This window comes from Leptodactylus fuscus, chromosome 5 (assembly GCF_031893055.1).
Source record: "Leptodactylus fuscus isolate aLepFus1 chromosome 5, aLepFus1.hap2, whole genome shotgun sequence".
Taxonomy (NCBI): Eukaryota; Metazoa; Chordata; class Amphibia; order Anura; family Leptodactylidae; genus Leptodactylus; species Leptodactylus fuscus.
Window position 1 is genome coordinate 5,490,282 of NC_134269.1, and position 23,486 is coordinate 5,513,767.

A 23,486-nucleotide genomic window follows, 5' to 3' on the forward strand; every position below is an offset into this window, starting at 1 on the left:
GGGCCCAGAGCTCTGCGCTTTGCTGCAAGGTCCACTTGACCACCGACACATGGACAAGCACCTGTGGTCAGGGATGCTGCAGTGCTTATCTTTAATGACAGGCAGGGTGAATGTGGTGGAGTCTGGTCCTCGGGTGCAAACTGGGGTGGCCTATCTCCTCTCCCAGGCCAAAATTCATGGCAGGAGTAGACTGAAACCCTACGACGCTGCAACCTCCACCCCAGCTACTAGTGGCAAACACTAAAACACTGGTGTGGGGAGACGTCAGCAGGCGGTGCTGAAGCTCACCAGCTTGGGGGACAGACAGCACAGTGCCTCCGAGGTCAGGGATGCCATCCTGGCTGAGATGGCATTTTTTTTTTCCCTGCTACACCTGGGGCCTGGCATTTTTGCGCCTGTGATAATGGCTGGAACCTGGTAGCAGATCTGGAGCTTGCCAGACTCAAACACGGTCCACGCATGGCCCACGTTTTCAACTTGTTGGTGCCATGTTTCTTTGAAACCTACACCATTGTGCCTGATATACAGGTCAAAGTGGGGCCATTTTCGTAAGTGAGAACTAGCCTCTGCTAGGCAGAAAACATTCAGAGCACACTCCTCTCATCTTCGCACCGTTGGCTGGCGGAGGAAGACGAGGGGGTTGGAGTGGCATCTGATGTCCCTGTCCCACACGAGGCTAGAGGGTGCACTTCAGTGCATCCCATTGCTTCACCACAAATGGTGTGAAGGGGAGTGGAAAATGGAAGAAATGGAGAGTGACCCTTACAGTTGGGGCCAGCAAAGGCATGCCAAGTAACACACTGGCACACATGGCTGACTTCATCTTGGGTTGCTTTTCAAGAGTCTAACGCATATTTCACATCATGGAGAACAAATAATACTGGATTTTTACAAGCCTCGAACCCCGGTCTAGGTCTAATGTCTGTTCCTTTCTTATATTAGGGGAGAGGGAAAAAAATTACTTCAGTGATGCGTTTAGCGTACATAGACTGACTATTAATGTGTATCCCACTTAGTGTTGTTGGGGTTACACACCGTCACAACCTGGCTAAAGCTTCTATAGCTGGTAATAAAGTCAACATAACTTTACGGTATCCAAAAAGACAGCTGGTACCGACAGAGAGCAAGACAAATGTCAACCAAAGCTGTGAGCTCTGAACACCCACAGTGACTTTGGCGTCATCATTATAAGGGAGGGGTGGTAATAAATAACTTGGCAGTGCCTAAAACCCAAAAAGCTTATACAACTATATTTACATTAAGATACACAAATGACACTTTTTAGTAGCATGTCATGAGACAAGCTGATAAGCTCTTCCTTTGTGCAGTGCTATTTGAAAGTTAAACGCTGCCTTCATTTTAATTCTGGAGAAGGTGCAGACATTAGATTTAGAACATGTCTTCATTGTCCAAAACCTCTATATAGGTAATGTGTTTTTCGGGCCTAGCTGTCTGGAAACGAGCTGGTGCAGCACTGACAACCTGGGTGAATATGGCAAGAGCCTGAGATGTAGGGTGAATGAATCCCCAAATTATTTGGGGAATTTCCACTCAGAAACTGGCACTATATGGCAGTGGCAGGACTTGAAGGTATTTGTAACCCCAATATATTCTTTGCATTCCCAGTCAGAAACTGGCACTATATGGCAGTAGCAAACATAGTGGGTGTATATAGCCCCAATTCTATTGCTAGGGGACTTGCAGTGTATTTCTGGGGTGAAGGTGGGGGGGCACACCGTTGGAACGGGTATCGGGGGTATATATAGGGTATACGGGAATACACTGTCAGTGTATTCCATTCAGGATCCGGGGAAAGCTGGGTTGCGGCGATTGAGCACGTCAGTGCCACGTTACACTGACAAGCTTCTCCCTGGAATTTAGCTCTTATAAGAGCTGTTGTGGTTGTCTTCTCCTTCCTATCCTAGCCTGTCCCTGCCTACCCAGAATCTAAGCCCTAGCTAACTGGACAGAAACCTCCGTCCCCGGTGAATTGCAAGCTCAGAATGACGCGAACCTGGGCGGCGCTGTTCTTTTAAATTAGAGGTCACATGTTTTCGGCAGCCAATGAGTTTTTCCTACTTTTTTCAACGTCACCGGTGTCGTAGTTCCTGTCCCACCTACCCTGCGCTGTTATTGGAGCAAAAAAGGCGCCAGGGAAGGTGGGAGGGGAATCGAGTAATGGCGCACTTTACCACGCGGTGTTCGATTTGATTCGAACATGCCGAACAGCCTAATATCCGATCGAACATGAGTTCGATAGAACACTGTTCGCTCATCTCTATTAAGGACAGATCACCATACTTACCTAATTGTCTACTTAGGTCCTATATGGAGGATGGACAGATAGGTTTAGTATGAGTGATGTAATAACGAGTTTCAGAATTGCGCGGTGGTCCTTAATGTAGTGTATGAAGCATATATGATGACGGATATACAGGAGGTACCTCACAGTAGATAAGAATCTTTGGGATAACTACGGCATCATGAGTATTAGGGCTACCTTCCATTACAAATATGCTGATGGAGTGTATATATATATATATATATATATATATATATATATATATATATATATATATATATATATATATTGGGAAATAGGCGGGTCTGACTCGGAGGATAGCACAGAACCATCCACATGGACACTGCGCCTTGATGCTCACGCTGTTTATTAGATGCAGTAAGTATCTTGAATCATATGTATAATAGAATAAGTGCATTGCTGACTGTCAATAGATGACCCTTAGAAAACATAATCGGGATGGCTGGGGTCTGATTGTAGCAATCCTCAATCTTCCATAGAAATGGGGACGATTGCTGGAACCTGCTGATCCTGATTAGGGATTGATACTTATATCCTTGTAGGGTTGATCGCTGTGATTTTATGGTATGACATAGATGAATCCTCGTTCTACCCATGAAGTGTTTACATGACAACAACACTCCCACTGTAGATGTGGAAAGGGCAATCTGAGTAGTGGCATCTGATTGGTCAGGGCCTGGACACGGTGCTTAAGCGCCGTCTATGTGCCAGCAACTTTATAAAGAGGCATTCGGCATCCCGCGGCGTCTATAGCAGGAATACCGGGGCTCACCACCAGAGCCAGCCGGGAAATGCAGCTCTAGCTGCAGGTTAGGGTATCGTTAGCGCCTGCATCATCACTGAAAGTAAACTCCGTAGGGAGGGCAACTCTGGTTATTACGACATACAGTGTTGGCCAAAAGTATTGGCACCCCTGCAATTCTGTCAGATAATCCTCGTTGTCTTCCAGATAATGATTACGAGCACAAACTCTTTGGTAATATCTTCATTTATTTTGCTTGCAATGAAAAAACACAAAAGAGAATGAAAAAAAAAGTCACATCATTGATCATTTTACACAAAACTCCAAAAATGGTGCGGACAGAAGTATTGGCGCCCTCAGCCTAATACTTGGTAGCACAACCTTTAGACACAATAACTGCGCACAACCACTTCCACCAACCAGCAATGAGTTTCTTACAAGGCTCTGCTGGAATCTTAGACCCTTCTTCTTTGGCAAACTGCTCGCGGTCCCCCCTGAGATGTGAAGGGGGCCTTCTCCAAACTGCCACCAAGAGATCTCTCCCCCTCCCCCACAGGTGTTCTATGGGGTTCAGGGCTGGACTCATTGCTGCCACTTTACAAGTCTCCAGGGCTTTCTCTCACCACCATTTTCTAGTGCTGACCTGAAGTGTGTTTTGGGTCCTTGTCCTGCTGGAAGAGCCCTGACCTCTGAGGGAGACCCAGCTTTCTCACACCGGGCCCTACATGATGCTGCACAATGTGTTGGTCGTCTTCAGACTTCATAATGCCATGCACACGGTCAAGCAGTCCAGTGCCAGAGGCAGAAAAGCAACCCCAAAACATCAGGGACCTCCGCCATGTCCGACTGTAGGGGGCGTCGTCTTTTCTTTGAAGGCCTCTTTTTTCCTGTAATCTCTATGTTGAGGCCTTCTCCTACTTTTGTCTCATCTGACCAGAGAACATTCTTCCAGAACGGTTTTGGCTTTCTCAGGTAAGTTTTGGCAAACTCCAGCCTGGCTTCTGTCTGTGGGTAAGAAGTGGGGTCTTCCTGGGTCTCCTACCATACAGTCCCTTCTCATTCAGACGCTGACGCTGGATAGTACGGGGTGACACTGTTGTACCCTCAGACTGCAGGGCAGCTTGGACTTGTTTGGATGTTAGTCGAGGTTCTTTATCCACCATCCGCACAATCTTGCGGTGAAATCTCTGGTCAATGTTTCTTTTGCGTCCACATCTCGGGAGGTTAGCCACAGGGCCATGGGCTTTACACTTCTTGATGACACTGTGCACGGTAGACACAGGAACATTCAGGTCTTTGGAGATGGACTTGTAGCCTTGAGATTGCTCATGCTTCCTCACAATTTTGCTTCTCAAGTCCTCAGACAGTTCTTTGGTCTTCTTTCTTTTCTCCATGCTCAATATGGTCACACAAGGACACAGGACAGAGGTGGAGTCAACTTTAATCCATTTCAACTGGCTGTAAGTGTGACTTAGTTATTGCCACCACCTGTTAGGTGCCTCAGGTAAGTAACAGGTGCTGTTACTTACACAAATTAGAGAAGCATCACATGATTTTTCAAACAGTGCCAATACTTTTGTCCACCCCCTTTTTTATGTTTCGTGTGGAATTATATCCAATTTGGCTTTTTGACAATTCTTTTTGTGGTTTTCCATTGAAGACAAATTAAATGAAGATAATAATACCAAAGAGTTTGTGATTGCAATCATTATCTGGAAGAACATGAGTATCATCTGACAGAATTGCAGGGGGGCCAATACTTTTGGCCAACACTGTACATAGAAAATAGTATAAAACACCACAGATCGAACATTATACGTTAAATTTTCATTTGCAGTCTACAAATGTAGCGGAGGTAAGTATAATAATACCGCCAAGAAAAAGGTATACACAGTGCCAAGAAGAATATCATCTTACCTTATACCAGAAATTTGGATGTAACTGAACTAATGACAGAGTTCCTTATTTATAGCGCCCTCCAGATCTGCGTCCGTGTCAGGACTTTTCTCTTTCCTCCCACTACATAGTAGCAGTTCCGGAATGTCATGCGTCTCACACTGGAACGCACGGCACTACTGCGAGTGCATATTAGACCTTCACTCCTCTTCCTAGTGCTTTTTCTTCAGCCATATTGCTGATTGAAAGGAACCACAATGCCATTCTATACCGTCATGTTTAAAAAAGAAACACCACATAGAATGAAGTCATGATATGCTTATAAAAATGAATGAATAAATGGTTACAAAAACCAAAACATTAAATGTAAATAAATAAGTGAATAAATGAATGAAAAAAAGAATAAAAAATGAAAATAGATATATGGTGATAGAGGTGGGGGAGGGGGGAGGCCAGAACATCAGGAGGTGAACGACTAAAGGTAAATAAACAGCATAGGTGTCATTTGGTCACATCTTGTGATGCTATATTGAGACCGGCTGGATATAGTGTGTTCAGTTTGAATAGCCAGAACATTTCCCTCTTGTTTAAAGTTCCCATCTGTGGTTTCAGGTGGTATCCAGTCAATTGGTACTACAGAGAACCCACTACTGTTATGGTATTCTGCTGCGTGTCGAGATACGCTATCCTTGGTATAGCCATTTGTGACATTTGAGCGGTGTTTGCTCAAACGTTCGCTTAGTTGTCTTATTGTTCTGCCAATGTACTGGAGTCCACATGGGCACTTCAGTAAATATGAGCACGGTCCTGGTGTTTCGTTTTCTTTGAATAGAGTGAATAGAGATTTCTAGGCAAGTATAAAGTCTTTTTTTTATTATTTTTTTTAATATGGGCACAGACAGCTTTACAACAAGGCTATTTTCGACTTGTGGGTGTGGGTATAGTGTCCCAAATGGCACAACGTGTGGTGCAAGCACAGTGCACAGTGACACTAAGGTGTACTATCCTAGCTTCACTTGGCACTGGTGCCAAGTCCAATGGACTCCTTAATTATAATCCTTAATTATAATTATCTAGAACACATATATTCATATATCAATAGACAATACAAAAAAGGGAAAAATTGGGCAAAACTTATTTGCTACTTCCAAATAAAGGACCTCCTTTCATCAACTTTAAAGTTGCTGGTGAACTGGACATCTTTCTGTATTTAGGCAAGTTGGACATAATTTCACACAAAACTTCAAAAATGGGCCAAACAAAATTATTTAGCACATTTTCAAAATTGTGGGCAAATAAGTTTGTTTCAAGCACGTGACTCTCATTCAAATTCAATTATGGCAAGTAACAGGTGTGGGCAATATATAAATCTCATCTATAAGCAAATAAAAAGGAGAGAAGTTGACACAGTAAGCTTAAAGAACAGAAAGAGGAGAAGATAACTTTATCAGGACTTGTGAATCAACAATCTCAGGGATCAATGCCATACAATACTTCATCCTATAATAAATTTAGGGATTAAACTCATAGCTGATAAAGATATTGTAGGTGATCGCTGGATAAGTCATTACATAGAAAGTTATTGAAAAAGAGGCTTCACTATTACTTCTTGTACGGCTTTCTTAATATCCTTATTTCTCAGGCTGTATATGATGGGGTTGATAAATGGAGTAAACACAGTATATAGTAATGACAGGTCTTTACTGATACTTGACAACTGTCCTCTTGTTGGAAAGACATAAACACTGAAAAGCGTCCCGTAGAATATGGAGACCACAATGAGGTGGGAGCTACAGGTGGAGAAGGCTTTCTGTCTACCAGTACTGGATGGGATCCTTAAGATAGTAGAAACAATGTTCACATAAGATACAATGATTATTATACTTGGGATGATCGCTACAGGAAAGCTCAGCAAGTATATCTCTAGTTGTACAACAAATGTATCTGAGCAAGAAATTGACAGCAAAGGAACAAGATCACAGAAAAAATGGTCAATAACATTTGGTCCACAGAAGTCTAACATTGATACCGATACGTTGTCAGATAATATGATAGTAAAACCTAATAACCAACAGATCGTGACCAATTTCAGACAATGGGTCCATGTCATGATAGAAGTGTAACGGAGGGGATTACAGATGGCCACATATCTGTCATAGGACATCACTGCGAGGAGAAGACATTCAGATGTTTCAGATACACAGAAAAAATAAAACTGAACAATACAGCCAATAAAAGTAATGGTCCCCCCATTATTCAGTAGGATGTGGAGCATGTTTGGGACAATATCTGTGGTCAATAAGATGTCACTGATGGAGAGTTGTGAGATGAAGAAGTACATTGGAGTGTGGAGGATCTTACTGGTGGACACCAGGGTGATGATCAGGAGGTTCCCACATATTGTCCCAAAATAAACCACCAGGAGAAGACAGAACAGGAACATTGTTGAAAGTTTGTTGCTTTGAAATCCTAAGAGGAAGAACTCATTGACCACAGTCTGATTGTTCTCCTGCATTTAGAACAAAATAGGGAAAAACTAAGAAAACCTCAAAGACATCAAGACATTACCTACTAACCTAAGTTATAAGCTAGTACATCTTAAGAGCAGAAACAAATGTCCAAGGCTGCATGTCATGAGTAGAACGCCTTGCTTTTGTAGGTCTAGTAGGCCGGTTCTTTCAGAATTTCTTTTGTCAGCCCAGATATAATAGAGGTCATTTTACTGTTGTAGATGTCCAATGTTTATTATAGGCAATCATCTCTTTGAGGCTGCCTTGTTGGACCGGTGGGCTCTTACAATCTGATCAAAATGAATTCTTAAGGCTGGATTCCCACAGGGTTTTTTGGGACGGAATTTGGCGCGGAGGCCGCCTCAGATTCCGGACCAAAAAAACGTCTAGCCACGCCTGAACGCCAGTCATGACATTCTGCTCCGGATTAGGCTCAAATTAATGGGCCTAGTTGGGAGGGAGGTGATGCGAGGTGGATGTCGCAAGGTGAATCCACCCGAAGCATGTCGCTTCTTGTTTCCACAAGCGGAAATGATTTGCGCCCATTGATTTAAATGGGAGGCAGTTTTTTTTTTATTATTATTAATGTAGATTGTGAGCCACACATAGCGCTCACATTGTACATTTTTCCCTATCAGTATGTCTTTGGAATATGGGATGGAAATCCATGCAAACACATGGAGAACATACAAACTCCTTGCAGATCCTTGGCGGGATTTGAACACCAGGACTCCAGTGCTACAAGGCTGCCGTGCTAACCACTGAGCCACCATGTGGCAGTTTTTTGAGCAGAATTTTGAAGCAGATTCTGTCCAATACTTGTCAGTGATGTATCGGGTCCGCCACTCTTTTGCTTTGTATAATGTTGTGGGATGTTAACAATTCTCCAAAAAGTTGCATGTGCTCAGCCTTTAAAATTCAGCTTTTTTGTGGTCACACATAAGGGATAATAGCCAATCCCTTGGTGATAACTAGAGATGAGCGAGTAGTGTTCGATCGAGTAGGTGTTCGATCGAATACTGCGGTATTCGAAATACTCGTACTCGATCGAACACTACTAGCTGTTCGAAGTTTAAGGTTCAATGCAGAACCAGCGTTGATTGGCCGAATGCTATACGTTCTGCCAATCAATGCTGGTTCTTCTCTTACCTTTAGAAGTCTTCTCCGTGCAGCGTCCCCACGGCGTCTTCCGGCTGGAATTCACTCTGCCTAGGCAGAGCCAACTGCGCATGCGCGGGCATGCCCACGCATGCGCAGTCGGCTCTGCTCAGGTGTCGGGCCGGGCAGAGCCGACCGTGCATGCGCAGTCGTCTCTGCCTAGGCCCTGATGCCTAGGCAGAGTGAATTCCAGCCAGAAGACGCCGCGGGGGCGCTGCGCCGGGGGAAGACTTCAAGGAGAATCCAGCCTGACTGTTACTCGTGGACTTGGTAAGTATGATTTTATCGAATTTTGCATACCCCTGAAACGAGCATTTCCCCCATAGACTATAATGGGGTTCGAAATCCGTTCGAACAGTGAGTGGCTGTTCGAATCGGATTTCGAACCTCAGACATTTTAGTGTTTGCTCATCTCTAGTGATAGCTTATCATAAGATAAGATAAGATAATCCTTTAATAGTCCCACCTTGGGGAAATTTCAGTCATCATGAAAAACAGCTTAATTTTTAATACACACACACACACACACACACACACACACACACACACACACACACACACACACACACACACACGTTCATGTTCTTTTATACCTGTTGTCTTGTTCTTGGTTGGACATGACCAATTACAGATGTAGCCAGGTTTAACATGACTTTTAACACACCAAGTAAACAATTGCTAATCGTTTTAACACAACTTTTTCCAAAGCTTTCAGTGGATTATGGTAGAGTTTCCAGAGTCAGGTTGAGCTTGGCTACATCTCTATGTGTATCACAATGTATTAAGAGTTAAGCGGATTTTCTAAACCTAACATGGTTTTGTAAGAAGTGATCACAAACTGCTACGTAGGATGTCCAGATACCATCTGTACCGGAACACGGTCAACTAATAGCAGAAGTAAAAGAAGACACATGTGTGGGAGAGAAACCTAAAAGGGAAAGCATTTTTGTCTTGTACAAGATACGGTCCAGGAGATTGATAGTCACCATGATTTGTCGTCACTCTAATGCATCAAGCTTTACAATTGATCTTTTTTTACGGTGATTCTTTCCCTTCTTCCTGATCTTCCTCTTCATGAATAGGATTTTCTTTTAGCTGTGTTCTTAGAAAAAAAAAAGTTCTGTCTGAAAGTCAAGTTTGTGCCTGATAAGTGCGGTGAAGTGATGTACGGCAATGTCAGGAGAGATCAACTGACTCCCTGTATTTATACACAGCGTAACCGAAGTGAAGAGTTAGGAATGAATCTTGTGAGAATTTTATTTTGCAAGTTCTCCTGAGATTTCATTATATTAAATAACTGAATGTAACTAAGGATTTTCCTTGAGGAATAGACAAGTCAGCAATTAGCTGATTTCTAGAGATGAGCGAACAGTAAAGTACTCGATGTTCGTTATTCGTTCCGAATAGCATCTCAATATTCCACTATTTGAACGAATATCGAACCCTATTATAGTCTATGGGAGAAAATGCTTTGTTTCAGGGGATCCTACCATTCGACTCAGGAGAGTCACCAAGTCCACTATGACACCCCAGGAAATGATGCCAACACCTCCGGAATGACACTGGGACAGCGGGGGAAGCATGTCTGGGGGCATCTAACACACCAAAGACCCTCTATTACCCCAACATCACAGCCTAACAACTACACACTGTACACACTCACTACAACCTCTATCAAAGTGGGAAACTACCTGGAAACCTTCTTTACTCCCCAAATGGATGGACACAAACCCCAATTTAAGCTAAAGAAACATTAACAAGCACCCCTTTAAATCACATTGCCCATGACAACCACAGATGGAATAGACAATGGGAAATCCTTCAGTCCCCACCCTCAACTGTCATTGTGGATGTGTGTGTGTGTGTGTGTGTGTGTGTGTGTGTGTGTGTGTGTGTGTGTGTGTGTGTGTGTGTGATGTGGTAAGACCTTCCAAAATTCACTTTTCTAGCCCTTAACAGGAGCCCTTCTAAATTAAGTCACAGGCCCTTAAGCTGAGCTACCAGCAGAGATTGGGGCCCTTCAGGTGACTTCAGCCTCTACCTGCAGAGTTTTAGGCCCTTTAACTTAGTTCAACCTTGCACCAGCAGAGATTTGTTGGTTCTTTGGGTGAGTGGAGCCTTTAAACAACAGAGATTGTTTTTGGCCCTTGGTGTGAGTACAGCCTTGCACCAGCAGTGTTTTTGGCCCTTGTGGTGACTAGAGCCATGTAGCAGCAGTGTTTTATTTTTTGGCCCTTGAGGTGACCCCTAAAAAATTAGATTTCAGCCCCTTGGGGGTGAACCTTAATAAATTATTTTGCAGGCCCTTGTGCTGGAGCCCTAAAAAAATGAGTTGCAAGCCCTTGGGGCAGGGGGGGGGATAATGTAATTTTTTTTTAGATCTTAAAAAAAAAAAAAAAAAAAAAATCACATTCAGACGTAGGGGCTGGGATTGTAGGAGGAGGAAGAGGAGGAGGAGGAGGATGAGGAGGAAGAGTAAATTGGTTGCTGGCAGATTCTCTCCAGTACCTGGACTCTGGAGTGGATACCCAGCTGAATACCCACGTCCTCACCCATGTCCCCTGCTGCTGCTGGCAGCCCCTCTCCAGTACCTGGACTGTGGAGTGGATATACAGCTGGGTATCCACATCCTAGCCCACGTCCCCTGCTCATGATGACGAAGGACACTGCTGGCAGCCCCTCTCCAGTACCTGGACTGTTGACTGTATATCCAGCTGGGTATCCACGTCCACGTGCAAGTCCCCTGCTGCTACGCTGCATGATTTGCAGATTAATTAAGCTCTGAAAAGATCTGTTATTTCCTGCCTAACCAAAGCTATAAAAGCCCTGTATTGCCCTGAGAACAAGCTCTCCCTATCACTCCAAAACTAAAATGAGACAAAGATAGCCGACACTATTCTTATGAATCAGAGGTCATATGTTTTCGGCAGCCAATGGGTTTTTTCAATTTTTTTTCACTGCCTCCGTTGTTGTAGTTCCTGTCCCATCTCCCCTGCACAGTTATTGGTGCAAAAAAAAGCGCCAGGGAAAGTGGGAGGGGATACAAATATTTACTTCGTTTGCGGCCTTGTATTCAATTGGAATCGAATATCCCGAACGGCCTGATATTCAATCAAATACCTATTCGATCGAACGGCGTTCGCTCATCTCTACTGTTTTCACAAAATTAAAAAAAAAAAATTGTCAAACAGGAGAATAAAACTCAATAGTCTTCCTCTACAAAAGAAAATCTGACCTGTAGCAAGAGAGACATCCTTTGACAGTACCAAGCTTATAGTAACCAAAAACCTCACCTCCATTCTATGCCAGAGGAGATGGCATGACGTTACATACAGTACCTGTTTCCAATGACTGTGTCTGAGATACCTGAGCCCCATATTCATGTGCTTATGGCCTTATTATTACTCATTAAAGATGAGCTTTCTAGTGTGTAAGAAACTGCATTCAATGTCAATTTCTCAAAAATAAAATGGAGTACCTGCAGTCTGGTGCAGGGAGCCTCAGAGTGTAACGTCTCTGCCTGTTCGAGGTTCTGCACCACCCTCCGCTAAGCTCCTCTTCTGCTTCTATTGTATTGCTGACCTCTGACCTTTGGCTTACCCTTTGACTGCTCTCTTTAATTTTGATTCTGTGCTGCGTTGCTCAACTGTTACTAGACGCTTGGCTAGCTGACCTCTCTTTGTTGTTGTTTATCTTTTCTTCATTCTGTGTTGTCTCTTATATAGGAAGGGCCTGTTGACCAGTTGCCGCCTATTGCTTAGGATATGACTGGCAAGCAGGAAGGGACAGTGAGAGGAATTCAGTTTAAGGTTCACTGTCAATTTTGCCCTCCCCCAGGGTTCAACAGCAGCTACTGGGAAATTGCTCCTGCTAGCATTTCCCTTACACAGAGATACAATACATTGTAGCATCACTTTGCAGTTTTTAAACATAATAACACCAGTTACCAGTGCAGTAAAAGAAACAAGGCAGTGAACAAGCAAAACATAGAGGAGGAAACACTTGTGCAAGTACTAACAATAAGAATGTGTTTTACAACAGCAACACTATGTTGGGATGGGCTCCCGCAGGTTGTCCTCCCAGCACACAGCGCCACCTGTGGTCCAATCCAACTCTCGTCCTCGCCGTCATGCAGTGAGGAGTGTGGAGGTTAAGTCTCCCCTACTGAGCATGCTCGGACTTTTGGGTGTCACACGGAGGCTAAGTCCCATTTGTTCCATACTGAGCATGCTCGTATCTTTTTGAATCGCACGGAGGGCTAAGTCCCATTTCTCCTCTACTGAGCATGCTCGTACCTTTTTGAGTCACACAAGAGCTAAGTCCCATTTCTCCCGTACTGAGCATGCTCGTACCTTTTTGAGTCACACGGAGGCTAAGTCCCTTTCTCCCCCTACTGAGCATGTGCGGTCAAGTCAATGCCAATGCCCTGTGGGGCGGGGACTTGCCTTTATAAAGTGTGAGTCGGCGCCCGCCAGGTGCTCACACTTTAACTAATAACTAAACGTTGTTATGACGAGAGTTCAGGGCTAGGTTCTAGTGTTAGGCAGGTTGCCAGATTAGGCTGCTGTGATAACTCTCCTTGGCTCAAGCAGGGCACTGCCGTTAGGGACCAAAAAGCCTACTGAACTGTCTGGTCTCAGACTGGGAGACCTGAGTACAATCCCGCTGTAAGGCACGTTGCCTGTCTGGGGCTGCTGAGCAGTAGCTGCTGTTCCAGCCCGTGGCGCTGCCTGCGGGGATCTGACACGGTAGATCCAAGCTGTTGTGGAGCACTTTTGTGTTACTGACCTGGGGTGTGGTTAATCCTTGGCAGCCCTTACTTAGTAGCATCTACACACAGGTGCGGTCTTCCCAGTGGAGATTAACTGGTGGAAACTTTGCAGTCTGTTCACTCTAGAACTGCACACACACATCCAGTGCAGATAACTGGTAGTTGTAGTCCAGACCGCACACACTAATTCGTACCTGTGAGACTAACTGAAACGTGTGTATTGCGGCCTTCATTCTGCTGCAGTGTTCAAGCAGACGGATGCAAGTCTTTCACTCATATTCCAACTGCAATACACACGGTCACTCCACATGCACAACCCAACACTGATATCCAAACTGAGATACACGCATCAGAGGATTAGATACACAGATCAGCACACAGTATCACACGCCAGAGGATTAGATACACGCGTCTGCACACAGTCCCACACAACAGAGGATTAAATACGCGCTTCTGCACACAGTTCAACACGCTGAAGGATTAGATACGTGCGTCTACATACAGTTCCACATACCAAAAGAATTAGATACACACATCTGCACACAGTTCCACACTCCAGAGGATTAAATATGTGCGTCTGCACACAGTTGTACACGCCATAGGATTAGGTAGACACGTTTGCACACAGTACCACACGCCAGAGGATTAGATACACACGTCTGCACACAGTACCACATGCCGTAGGATTAGATACACGTGTCTACACACAGTTCCACACGCCGTAGGATTAGATACGCGCCTCTTCACATAATACCACACAGGGGAGGATTAGATATGTGTGTCTGCACACAGTACCACACTTTGAAGGATTAGATACATGCCTCTGCACACAGTACCACAAGCCAGAAAATTAGATATGTGTCTCAGCACACAGTTCCACATGCCGTAGGATTAGATACGTGCGTCTACACACAGTTTCACACGTCGTAGGATTAAATATGTGCCTGTTCACACAATACCACACAGGGGAGGATTAGATACGTGCATCTACACACAGTACCACACGACCGAGGGTTAGATATGCGCGTCTGCACACAGTTCTACATGCTGCAGGATTAGATATGTGTGTCTGCACAAAGTACCACACGGGGAGCATTAGATACGCACCTCTTTACACAATACCACACAGAGGAGGATTAGATACGCACATCTGCACACAGTTCAACACACCGGAGGATTAGATACGCATGTCTTCACATAGTACAATCACCAGAGGATTATATACATGCATCTACACACAATACCACACGGGGGAGGATTAGATACGCATATCTGCACACAGTTCCACACGCCAGAGGATTAGAAGCGCACGTCTGCACACAGTTCCACAAGCTGCAGTATTAGATACGCGCGTCTGCACACAGTTTCACCTGCTGTAGGATTAGATACGCGCATCTACACACAGTACCACACGCCAGAGGATTAGATACGCTTGTCTACACACAGTTCCACAGCCATAGGATTAGATACGCGCCTCTTCAAACAATACCACACAGGGGAGGATTAGATACGTGTGTCTGAACACAGTACCACAGTTTGGCGGATTAGATACATGCCTCTGCACACAGTACCACACGCTAGAGAATTAGATACGCATCTCAGCACACAGTACCACACGGGGGAGGATTAGATACGCACATCTGCACACAGTATCACACGCCAGAGGATTTGAAGCACACGTCTGCACACAGTACCACATTCCGTAGTATTAGATATGCTTGTCTGCACACAGTTTCACACGCTGGAGGATTAGATATGCACGTCTGCACACAGTACTACACAGGGGAGGATTAGATACGTGTGTCTGCACACAGTACCATACGCCGGGGGATTGGATACATGCATCTGCACACAGTATCACATGTCAGAGGATTGGATACACGCATCTGCACACAGTTCCACACACCAGAGGATTAGATAAGCACGCCTGCACACAGTACCACATGCCGTAGGATTATATACGCGCATCTGCTTACAGTTCCACACGCCAGAGGATTAGATATGTGCATCTGCACACAGTTGTACATGCCGTAGGATTAGATCCGCGCGTCTACACACAATTCCACACGCTGTAGGATTAGATACACGCCTCTTCACACAATACCACACAGGAGAGGATTAGATAAGTGCGTCTGAAGACAGTACCACACTTTGGAGGATTAGATACATGCCTCTGCACACAGTACCACACGCTAGGGAATTAGATACGTGTCTCAGCACACAGTACGATACGGGGAGGATTAGATATGCGCATCTGCACACAGTACCACATACCAGAGGATTAGATATGCGCCACTGCACACAATACCACATAGGTGAGGATTAGATACCTGCGTCTGCACACAGTACCACATGGGGCAGGATTAGATACATGCCTCTGCACACAATACCACATGCCAGAGAATTACATACGCTTTTCAGTACACAGTACCACATGGGGGAGGATTAGATACGCGTGTCTGCACACAGTACCACACACCAGAGGATTAGATACATGCGTCTGCACACAGTACCACACACCAGAGGATTAGATACGCGCATTGGCACACAGTACCACATGCCGGAAGATTAGACAGCACGTCTGCACACAGTTTCACTTACCGGAGGATTAGATACGTGCCTCTTCACACAATGCCACACGGGGGAGGATTAGATACGCGCCTCTTCACACAGTACCACACCCGGAGGATTAGATATGTGCATCTGCACACAGTACCACACCAACAAGGATTAGATACTTGCATCTGAACACATTACTGCACGGGGAAGGATTAGATACAGCTTTACTCCAAGTATCCATAGCAACTAATCACAGGTTTTTCACCGATATCCAAAATGAGATACACATGATCACATGACGCTTATGGACATATTCACAAAGCACATACAAAATACACCAGTGCAAAATTGGACAATTCTTATGGGGCCACTACACAAATATAAAATGTAATATACCCGTGCGAAGCCGCGGCCTCCTGCCAGTATCCATTTATTTATCAATACTTTACCTTGTAGGTTATCCACTATGGATCCTATATTTGTGGCCCATGACGATTTCTGTTGATGACTAGATTTTGTTATGCATGTACCCCTTCAGGAGTAACCATCTGGAGTACGGTCCATCCTTCCTATATATTTTGAAATATACAGGCATGAGAAAAGGAAAGTATACACTTAGGATTTTTACACTTTTTTGTATTTGGACAGAATAAAAATGGTTTGGTGCACAGAAGGTCTAAAAAATTAGGAACATACAATCTCAGTTGAAGAAAAGTGATAGAAACTAAGGGTCCATTCACAAGGAGGAAATTGGCGCTTTATTTGGCGCTGAATTTTAAACACTGACAAAAAGCCTCTCATTGATTTCAATGCGTTTTGCTGCCTTTTTATTATTTCCACTAACAGAATGGACCCCGTGTGAATGGACCCTAAGTGACCCTTACTTACCATTACTGTAGCTTGTAGGACCTCCGGTGACAGCAATAACTTAAAGTACTTGATTATTGAAGGACTTTATCAGTCTCTCACATTGTATTGGAGGAATTTTGGAATGTTGTTTGAGGTAAGGTCTTTGGTAAGGTCTTTGGGTTGAGGTCTTGACTTTCACTAAGTGTTGAAATTATTTATTTTTCTTAGTAGATGCCTGAGTCATGAATATTACTCCTGCAATTTTTGCACTGTCTGACCTTGGAGTCAATTTGCTGTGATGTCCACTGCTCGGAAGATTGGCAACTGCCTTGAAAGTTTTCCATTTGTGGAAAATCTTTCTCACTGAAGAATTATGGACTTCAAATTATTTGAAAATTGTCCTATAACACTTTCCAGATTGACAGGCGGCAACAATTACTACTATAAGGGTAAGTTCAGATGGGCGGAGGCCACCTCAGGTTCCGGACCAAAAACCGGGTAGCTGCGACTGAAAGCCGGTGAACTGCACCGTCATCCAGCCACGCACTCCGCTCTGGATTAGACCCAATGAATGGGCCTAGTGTGGAGGAGGAAGTGTCTTCAGTCCGAATCACGAGGTGAAACAGCCTGAAGAATGAGCACCTCGTTTCTTTTTCCAGGAGCAGAAACAAGTCGGCTCCCAAGAAAAAACTCCTGAGCAGCTCCCATTGATTTCAAAGGGAGCTGTCTTTTTGGTCAGGATTTTGAGGCAGATCCTGACCAAAATCCTGACCAGAAATCTCAGTCTGAACTTACCCTTAGATCATTGCTGATTTTTTTTCCTCCTTTGAATTGTGCTGCTTGAGTGCTCTAGACCAGCAAAATGCCAAAACCGCTTCTAATATACAGTAGCAGTGATAACACTTGCAAATGATCAAGGGCAGTCAATACTTACCCTCTTAGTTTCTAAGGCAGCAGTGAGGATATACCTCATTTTTCATACTCTGTCCTCAGCAGTCGTGTAGGCTGTCACAGCCATAAGGCTTGTGCCGAAGAATCAGCAGTCCCCCAGGACTCGTCCCCTATGAAGTCAAAAGAGGTCAGAGCAGGACTGAAGACAACTGTGATTCATTTGAGGAAGCACAGGAGAGATATATGGTATACTACATTCTATAGGGCATACTGCACTGGGTGCCCCAAAATGACTCAACATGCTCCTGATACTGCAGGTCTATAAGAATAATTTCATAAATCATTGCTAAAATCCTAAATATTTCATTTTGCAGCAAGTGACATCACTCAGGCCTCTATTACCGGCAAATGATGTTAACAAGTCAATCTGTAATAACATTCTCTAGTTTTCCGATGATATACTGTATTTAGCTAAATAACTTACCAAATTTACTGTAGAATCTTAACATACATTTATTTTCTCATTTTCCTTGGATTTTGTATTCCTGAGAACAATTACCAATTAAAATTTAATGCAACTATCTCCTAATGGAATTGAACCCAGGGGACAAAGGAGCAATCGGTGAAACAGTCTCCGAAGACTTGTTATCCGTGGTCCCACATCACTGTGCTGTGTATATATACAGGTAGTCATGGCTTACTTATATCATATGGCTTCTTCATTGCATGTATATGTTGAATTGTATCCATAGTCCGGAATCTGGAACCCTCCTGAGAACACGACTAAGAGTAATGCCAAAAAGTGGATTTATGTTCATTACTAGAACACCATGGAGATACATGATGTGAGTACAGACAGATGTACTATGTAGAATACGCTTAACACCGGGACTATGGAGTCGGTCTGAGTTGTTGAGTCTGCGTCAATGGTTTGACCTACTGAATCCACAGCTCTGCTTATTACACTTATTTTAGACAAAAGTATTTCCATGTAAGACAATGGGAGAGATTTCTCAATATATGAATTCTGAATAATGCAACCCAAATGTGTCTGTGGTGGGTAAATGGTTAAGGCGTCGGACTGGAAATCCAATGTGGTGTCCCCGCACAAGTTCCAGCCCTGTGTAGTTGTTTATACCGAAAAAGCAATCTGATCATCCAGGAGATAATAACATGAACTGTACAGTAAGCGAATGTAAGAATGTCTGAGAGAAACACATGTCTATACTAAGATAAAGTTATAGACTATAAGGACCCACTACGTGGTGGGGGGTGGGGGCTTTATTTGTCATCAATCTACTGTGTCCTATGAGTTGAATATAAAACGTTCTGCAATTCTGTGCTGGAAATTTTTGATTTTATCTCTGCCCTCATCATCTGATTTGTATCAGTCCTCAGTTCTTCTATTGTCTCTTTTCTTCTGATCTTCTATCCTCCGATATCATAGAAGAAAGAGGGGTACAGGGCAGGGCTCAACAACTACAACTCAGGAGAGGCGCACATTCACTAAGGAAACTGACCAATGTCCCAAAAAAGTTTTTTTCCATGTTCCATAATTATATCCATCAAGTATTTCATGTAACACAATGTATAGATCAATTCCATCATCACCAGACCTAGATCTCATAGGAAGACATTCTATTTTACAATAATCATGGGTTTGGGTTCATCCAGTCCCTATATCATATTAAAAGTCTAATTCATTTTTTTCACTTATTTTTCTGTTATTTTTTTCTAAATATGCAGGAGAACAATCAGACTGTGGTCACTGAGTTTTTTCTCTTAGGATTTCAAGGGAGGAAATGTTTCAGAATCTTCCTCTTCTGTCTTCTCCTGGTGGTTTACTGTGGGACAATATGTGGGAACCTCCTGATCATCACCCTGGTGTCCACCAGTAAGATCCTCCACACTCCAATGTACTTCTTCATCTCACAACTCTCCATCAATGACATCTTGTTGACGACTGACATTTCCCCCAATATGCTCCAAATTCTGATGAATAATGGGGGGACCATTCCTTTTATTGACTGTATAACTCAGTTGTATTTTTTCTGTGCCTCAGAAACCTTTGAATGTCTTCTCCTCACAGTCATGTCTTATGACAGATATTTGGCCATCTGTAATCCTCTCCATTACACCTCTATCATGACGCATGCCTATAGTGTGAAATTGGTGGTCCTCTGCTGGTTGGTCGGATTTTCCATAATATTAACTGATATACTCACAATATCAAGACTAAAATTTTGCGGATCGAATGTTATCAACCATTTCTTTTGCGATCTTGTCCCTTTACAAGACATTTCCTGCTCCAACACCTTTATTGTTCAACTAGAAATCTTCTTACTTAGTATAATATCAGTTATCATACCGACCATAATCATAATTTCATCTTATACTTCTATTGTTCGGGCAGTCTTAAGGATCCCATCCAGTACTGGTAGACAGAAAGCCTTCTCCACCTGTAGCTCCCACCTCATTGTGGTCTCCATATTTTATTGGGCTCTGTTCAGTGTTTACGTGTTTCCAACAAAAGGAGAAGCCTCGAGCATTAGTAAGATCCTCTCCCTGTTTTATACTGTATTCACTCCATTGATCAACCCCGTTATATACAGTCTGAGGAATAAAGATATCTGGAAAGCCATTAATAAAATCATTCAAAAACTCAAAACTTGAGTCTACGGACACCTAAACCGTACAACTGCAAGAGCTTCTAAGACATCCCAATATAAATTCAAAGACATTAATATGGTGTTAGTCCCCCTTTGAAAACTAAAATCTCGTCTAGAAAGGTTTTCTACATGATTTTGGAGGAGTCTGTATTTTTTTTCCCATTCACCCAGAGGAGCATGGGTAAAGTCAAATACTGATGTTGCACAAGACTTCCTGGCTCATCATCTCTGTTATGGTTCATCACGAAGATGCTGGATGGGTGTCAGGAGCCTTTGTGGGCCAGTGAAGTTTTTTTTCTGCACCAAACTCACCTATCCATGCCTTGGTGGACCTTGCTCTTGGCCACAGTCGTGCTGAAACTAAGAAGGACCAAAATTGTTCCAACAAAGTTGGAAGTAACAATTGTCTATGTCTACGTCTTCTGAAGCATTAAGATGTATCTTCACTGTAACTAAGGGACCTACGCCAACCCTTGAAAAACAACCTTGAGGAAATACCCCCCATTACACTTTACAGTCATCACAATGCAGTCAGAAAGCTAACATTTTCATGGCATTTGCCAAACCAAGACTCTTCTATCAGACTGCCAGGTCGACTGATCACTCCACATAATACTTTTCCACTGCTCCGGGGTCTATTGGTGGCATTGTGCTTTAAACCAGTGTTTCTTAACCTTTTCAATTTAAGTACCCCCTCGTGAAAAAACTTCCAACTGAGTACCCCCAGTGGACTTTGTGGTCTCTGTCATGAGACAGTTCCTGTACCCTATCCCAAGTGGGGAGGAAAAACTGGCACACATGACTTACCAATAAAATCCTTTTGCTTCTCAGGGAACCAGCCCCTTAAGCCCAAAACAATGTCTACTGAGTTCTCTCTCTGCTTGGCAGCCAATATGGCTTAGTATTTGAAGATGTTGTATGGTTTGGGTAGTGCTAGCTCCAGATTCTGAGTGCTCACTAGTGTAGGGTTCACACTACCGTTGGTGTCCACTCAGAAGGTGTCCACCTATCATAACGGACACAAATGGACAGCAACTGATGGCTATCAGTTACTGTTTGTTATATGTCCATTGCCCATAGACCTCAATATTAAAAAAAAAAAACCAGACACTTACTGTCCGTCTTTTCAAATGGATAGAAAAGTCCTGCATGTAGGATTTTTTTGTCCACTTAAAAAACAGACATGGTTATAAATGGACACTAAAGGACACAAGATAAAATCCCTTTGAAATGAATGGAAATTGGAAACGGACACAGCTAGTGACCGATGCTAAAATCTTGTACAGACAATAACCACGGACACTGCTGACAGTCATCAATGGTAGTGTGAACGCCCCCTGAATTAGCCACTCCCATAGCTATGGTTCTCAGGCATGCCATGTATCTCCTGAGACTACTTGACGTACTCCATCACTGAGCTGTGGAGTCAGGGGTTGGGTACCTGCCTTAGTATATACTTGAGCTGGCTGAGTGTCTCAGTAGATGCAAGCTTCAGGTGTTTGTCATTGTCATCAACCTATCAAGTTGTTCTGGGGTCTGTAAAAGACTCACTGGTTTTCATTGTTACCAACCAGGATTCTTGGCTCAGTTTAGGAGGAGAGTTTTGTGGAAGATACACGGTCTCAGGAGATGATTTGGAAGTGGTGTGAGTTTTGTCTTGTGTGAGAGTCTGTTTAACCCTTAATATTTCTACTCAACCCCTGTCCTGCATTTTCTGGTTGCCTGACATGGTTTTTGTATTAGTGAGTTTCTGTTTTTGGGTTTCAGGTTTGTTTTGCCCCTGTCCTGTGATACCCTTTCCTCACTACACCACTGTTCCTCTCCTCTATACCTGTTGTGTGTTTATGGTTGTGCCTGTTAGTTCTCCAGCATGTCCCATCCTGGTTGTTTCTGTTTACAGCTGCACCTATTCTTTCATTAGGGGTGACTGCCTGCAGTATCCCTGTCCCTAGCCTCTTTCAGATCTCACCCCACCTGTCTGTTAGGTCTTCATGTTTAGAGAGCCAGAAGTTGTCAGGGCCAAGCTTAGCTTGGGTACAGCTGGCCAACACCCTCAGGCAGGGCCTAATCAGCCATTGTAGTGCCAAGGAGAGTTTTCCTACCCTATTCCCATAGAGGTGGAAGTAGCATTCAGTATACGGTTGCTTGGGCATTGACACAACTGTGACAGGTAACACAGTGGGTTCACATCTAGCTGTTTCTTACTAGAGATGGATGAGCCTCACATGATTATTTTCAATGCATATTCATAAAGTTCAACAGTCTGCTTCATGTTGGGCTGAATTTTAGGCACTATCATTATACTGTTAATATAAAAAGCAATGGTTCTACTCACCTTGCCTCACCTCTCCTGGACATTTTGGCATTTTCAGGTCCCCCGGCATCCTATTCAAGGCTGTTACAGCCTCTGGCTTAGGCCATGCACCCTGAGGTCACTGCTGTGGCCAGCGGTCATGTGGGGTGCACCAACGTCATGGTGTTGGGTCAAAGCACAATGGTGTCAAAGTGCCCCATGTGGCCAGTGACACTGAATTACAGATCTCAGTAGTGACCTCAGGGCACATTACATTGGCCAGACGCTGGAAGAGGCCTGAAGAGGATTCCAGGGGACTGATAGATTCCCAGGAGAGATAAGGCAAGGTAAATATAGCTGTGGTTGTTACTCACCTCCCCTGGACCTCCACTTATAATACTCTGGAGTTATCACTAATGTTTATAAAGGCAACTACATGGCTAGGGGCAGGATTTTATATACTAAGAGGAAGGGGGCAAAATGAAACCTCAGAGCTGTGCCCAATACCTTCTCTGTGTACTGATTATTATATATATATATATATATATATATATATATATATATATATATATATATATATATATATATATATATCCCCATCTTACTTTATAAGTATTATTATTATAATTATTATTATTATTATTATCAGTTTTTGTTTGTTTGTTTTTACCATGAAATTCTGTGAACTTTATCAATGTCCGGTGATGGCAATTTTTAAAATTAATTAATTAATTAATTAATTAATTAATTAATATTTTTTTTATTTTTTTTTATTTTATTTATGTATTTTAAATGATTAACGTGAATGGTTTTATTTTCAATAAA

General features: G+C 43.4%; 2 protein-coding genes across 2 annotated transcripts; one reads left to right on the forward strand and one right to left on the reverse strand.

The window, feature by feature from the left end:
• Window positions 1-6,540: 6,540 nt before the first annotated feature.
• Window positions 6,541-7,476, reverse strand: LOC142204334 (olfactory receptor 11L1-like). Its single transcript, XM_075275645.1, has one exon. It carries the CDS (start codon window positions 7,474-7,476, stop codon window positions 6,541-6,543), a length of 936 nt encoding a protein of 311 aa, XP_075131746.1.
• Window positions 7,477-18,529: 11,053 nt separating this feature from the next.
• On the forward strand, window positions 18,530-20,372 carry LOC142204335 (olfactory receptor 11L1-like). Its single transcript, XM_075275646.1, has 2 exons — window positions 18,530-18,544; window positions 19,446-20,372. The coding sequence occupies exons 1-2, from the start codon at window positions 18,530-18,532 to the stop codon at window positions 20,370-20,372; spliced, it is 942 nt and encodes a 313-aa protein (XP_075131747.1).
• Window positions 20,373-23,486: the final 3,114 nt, after the last annotated feature.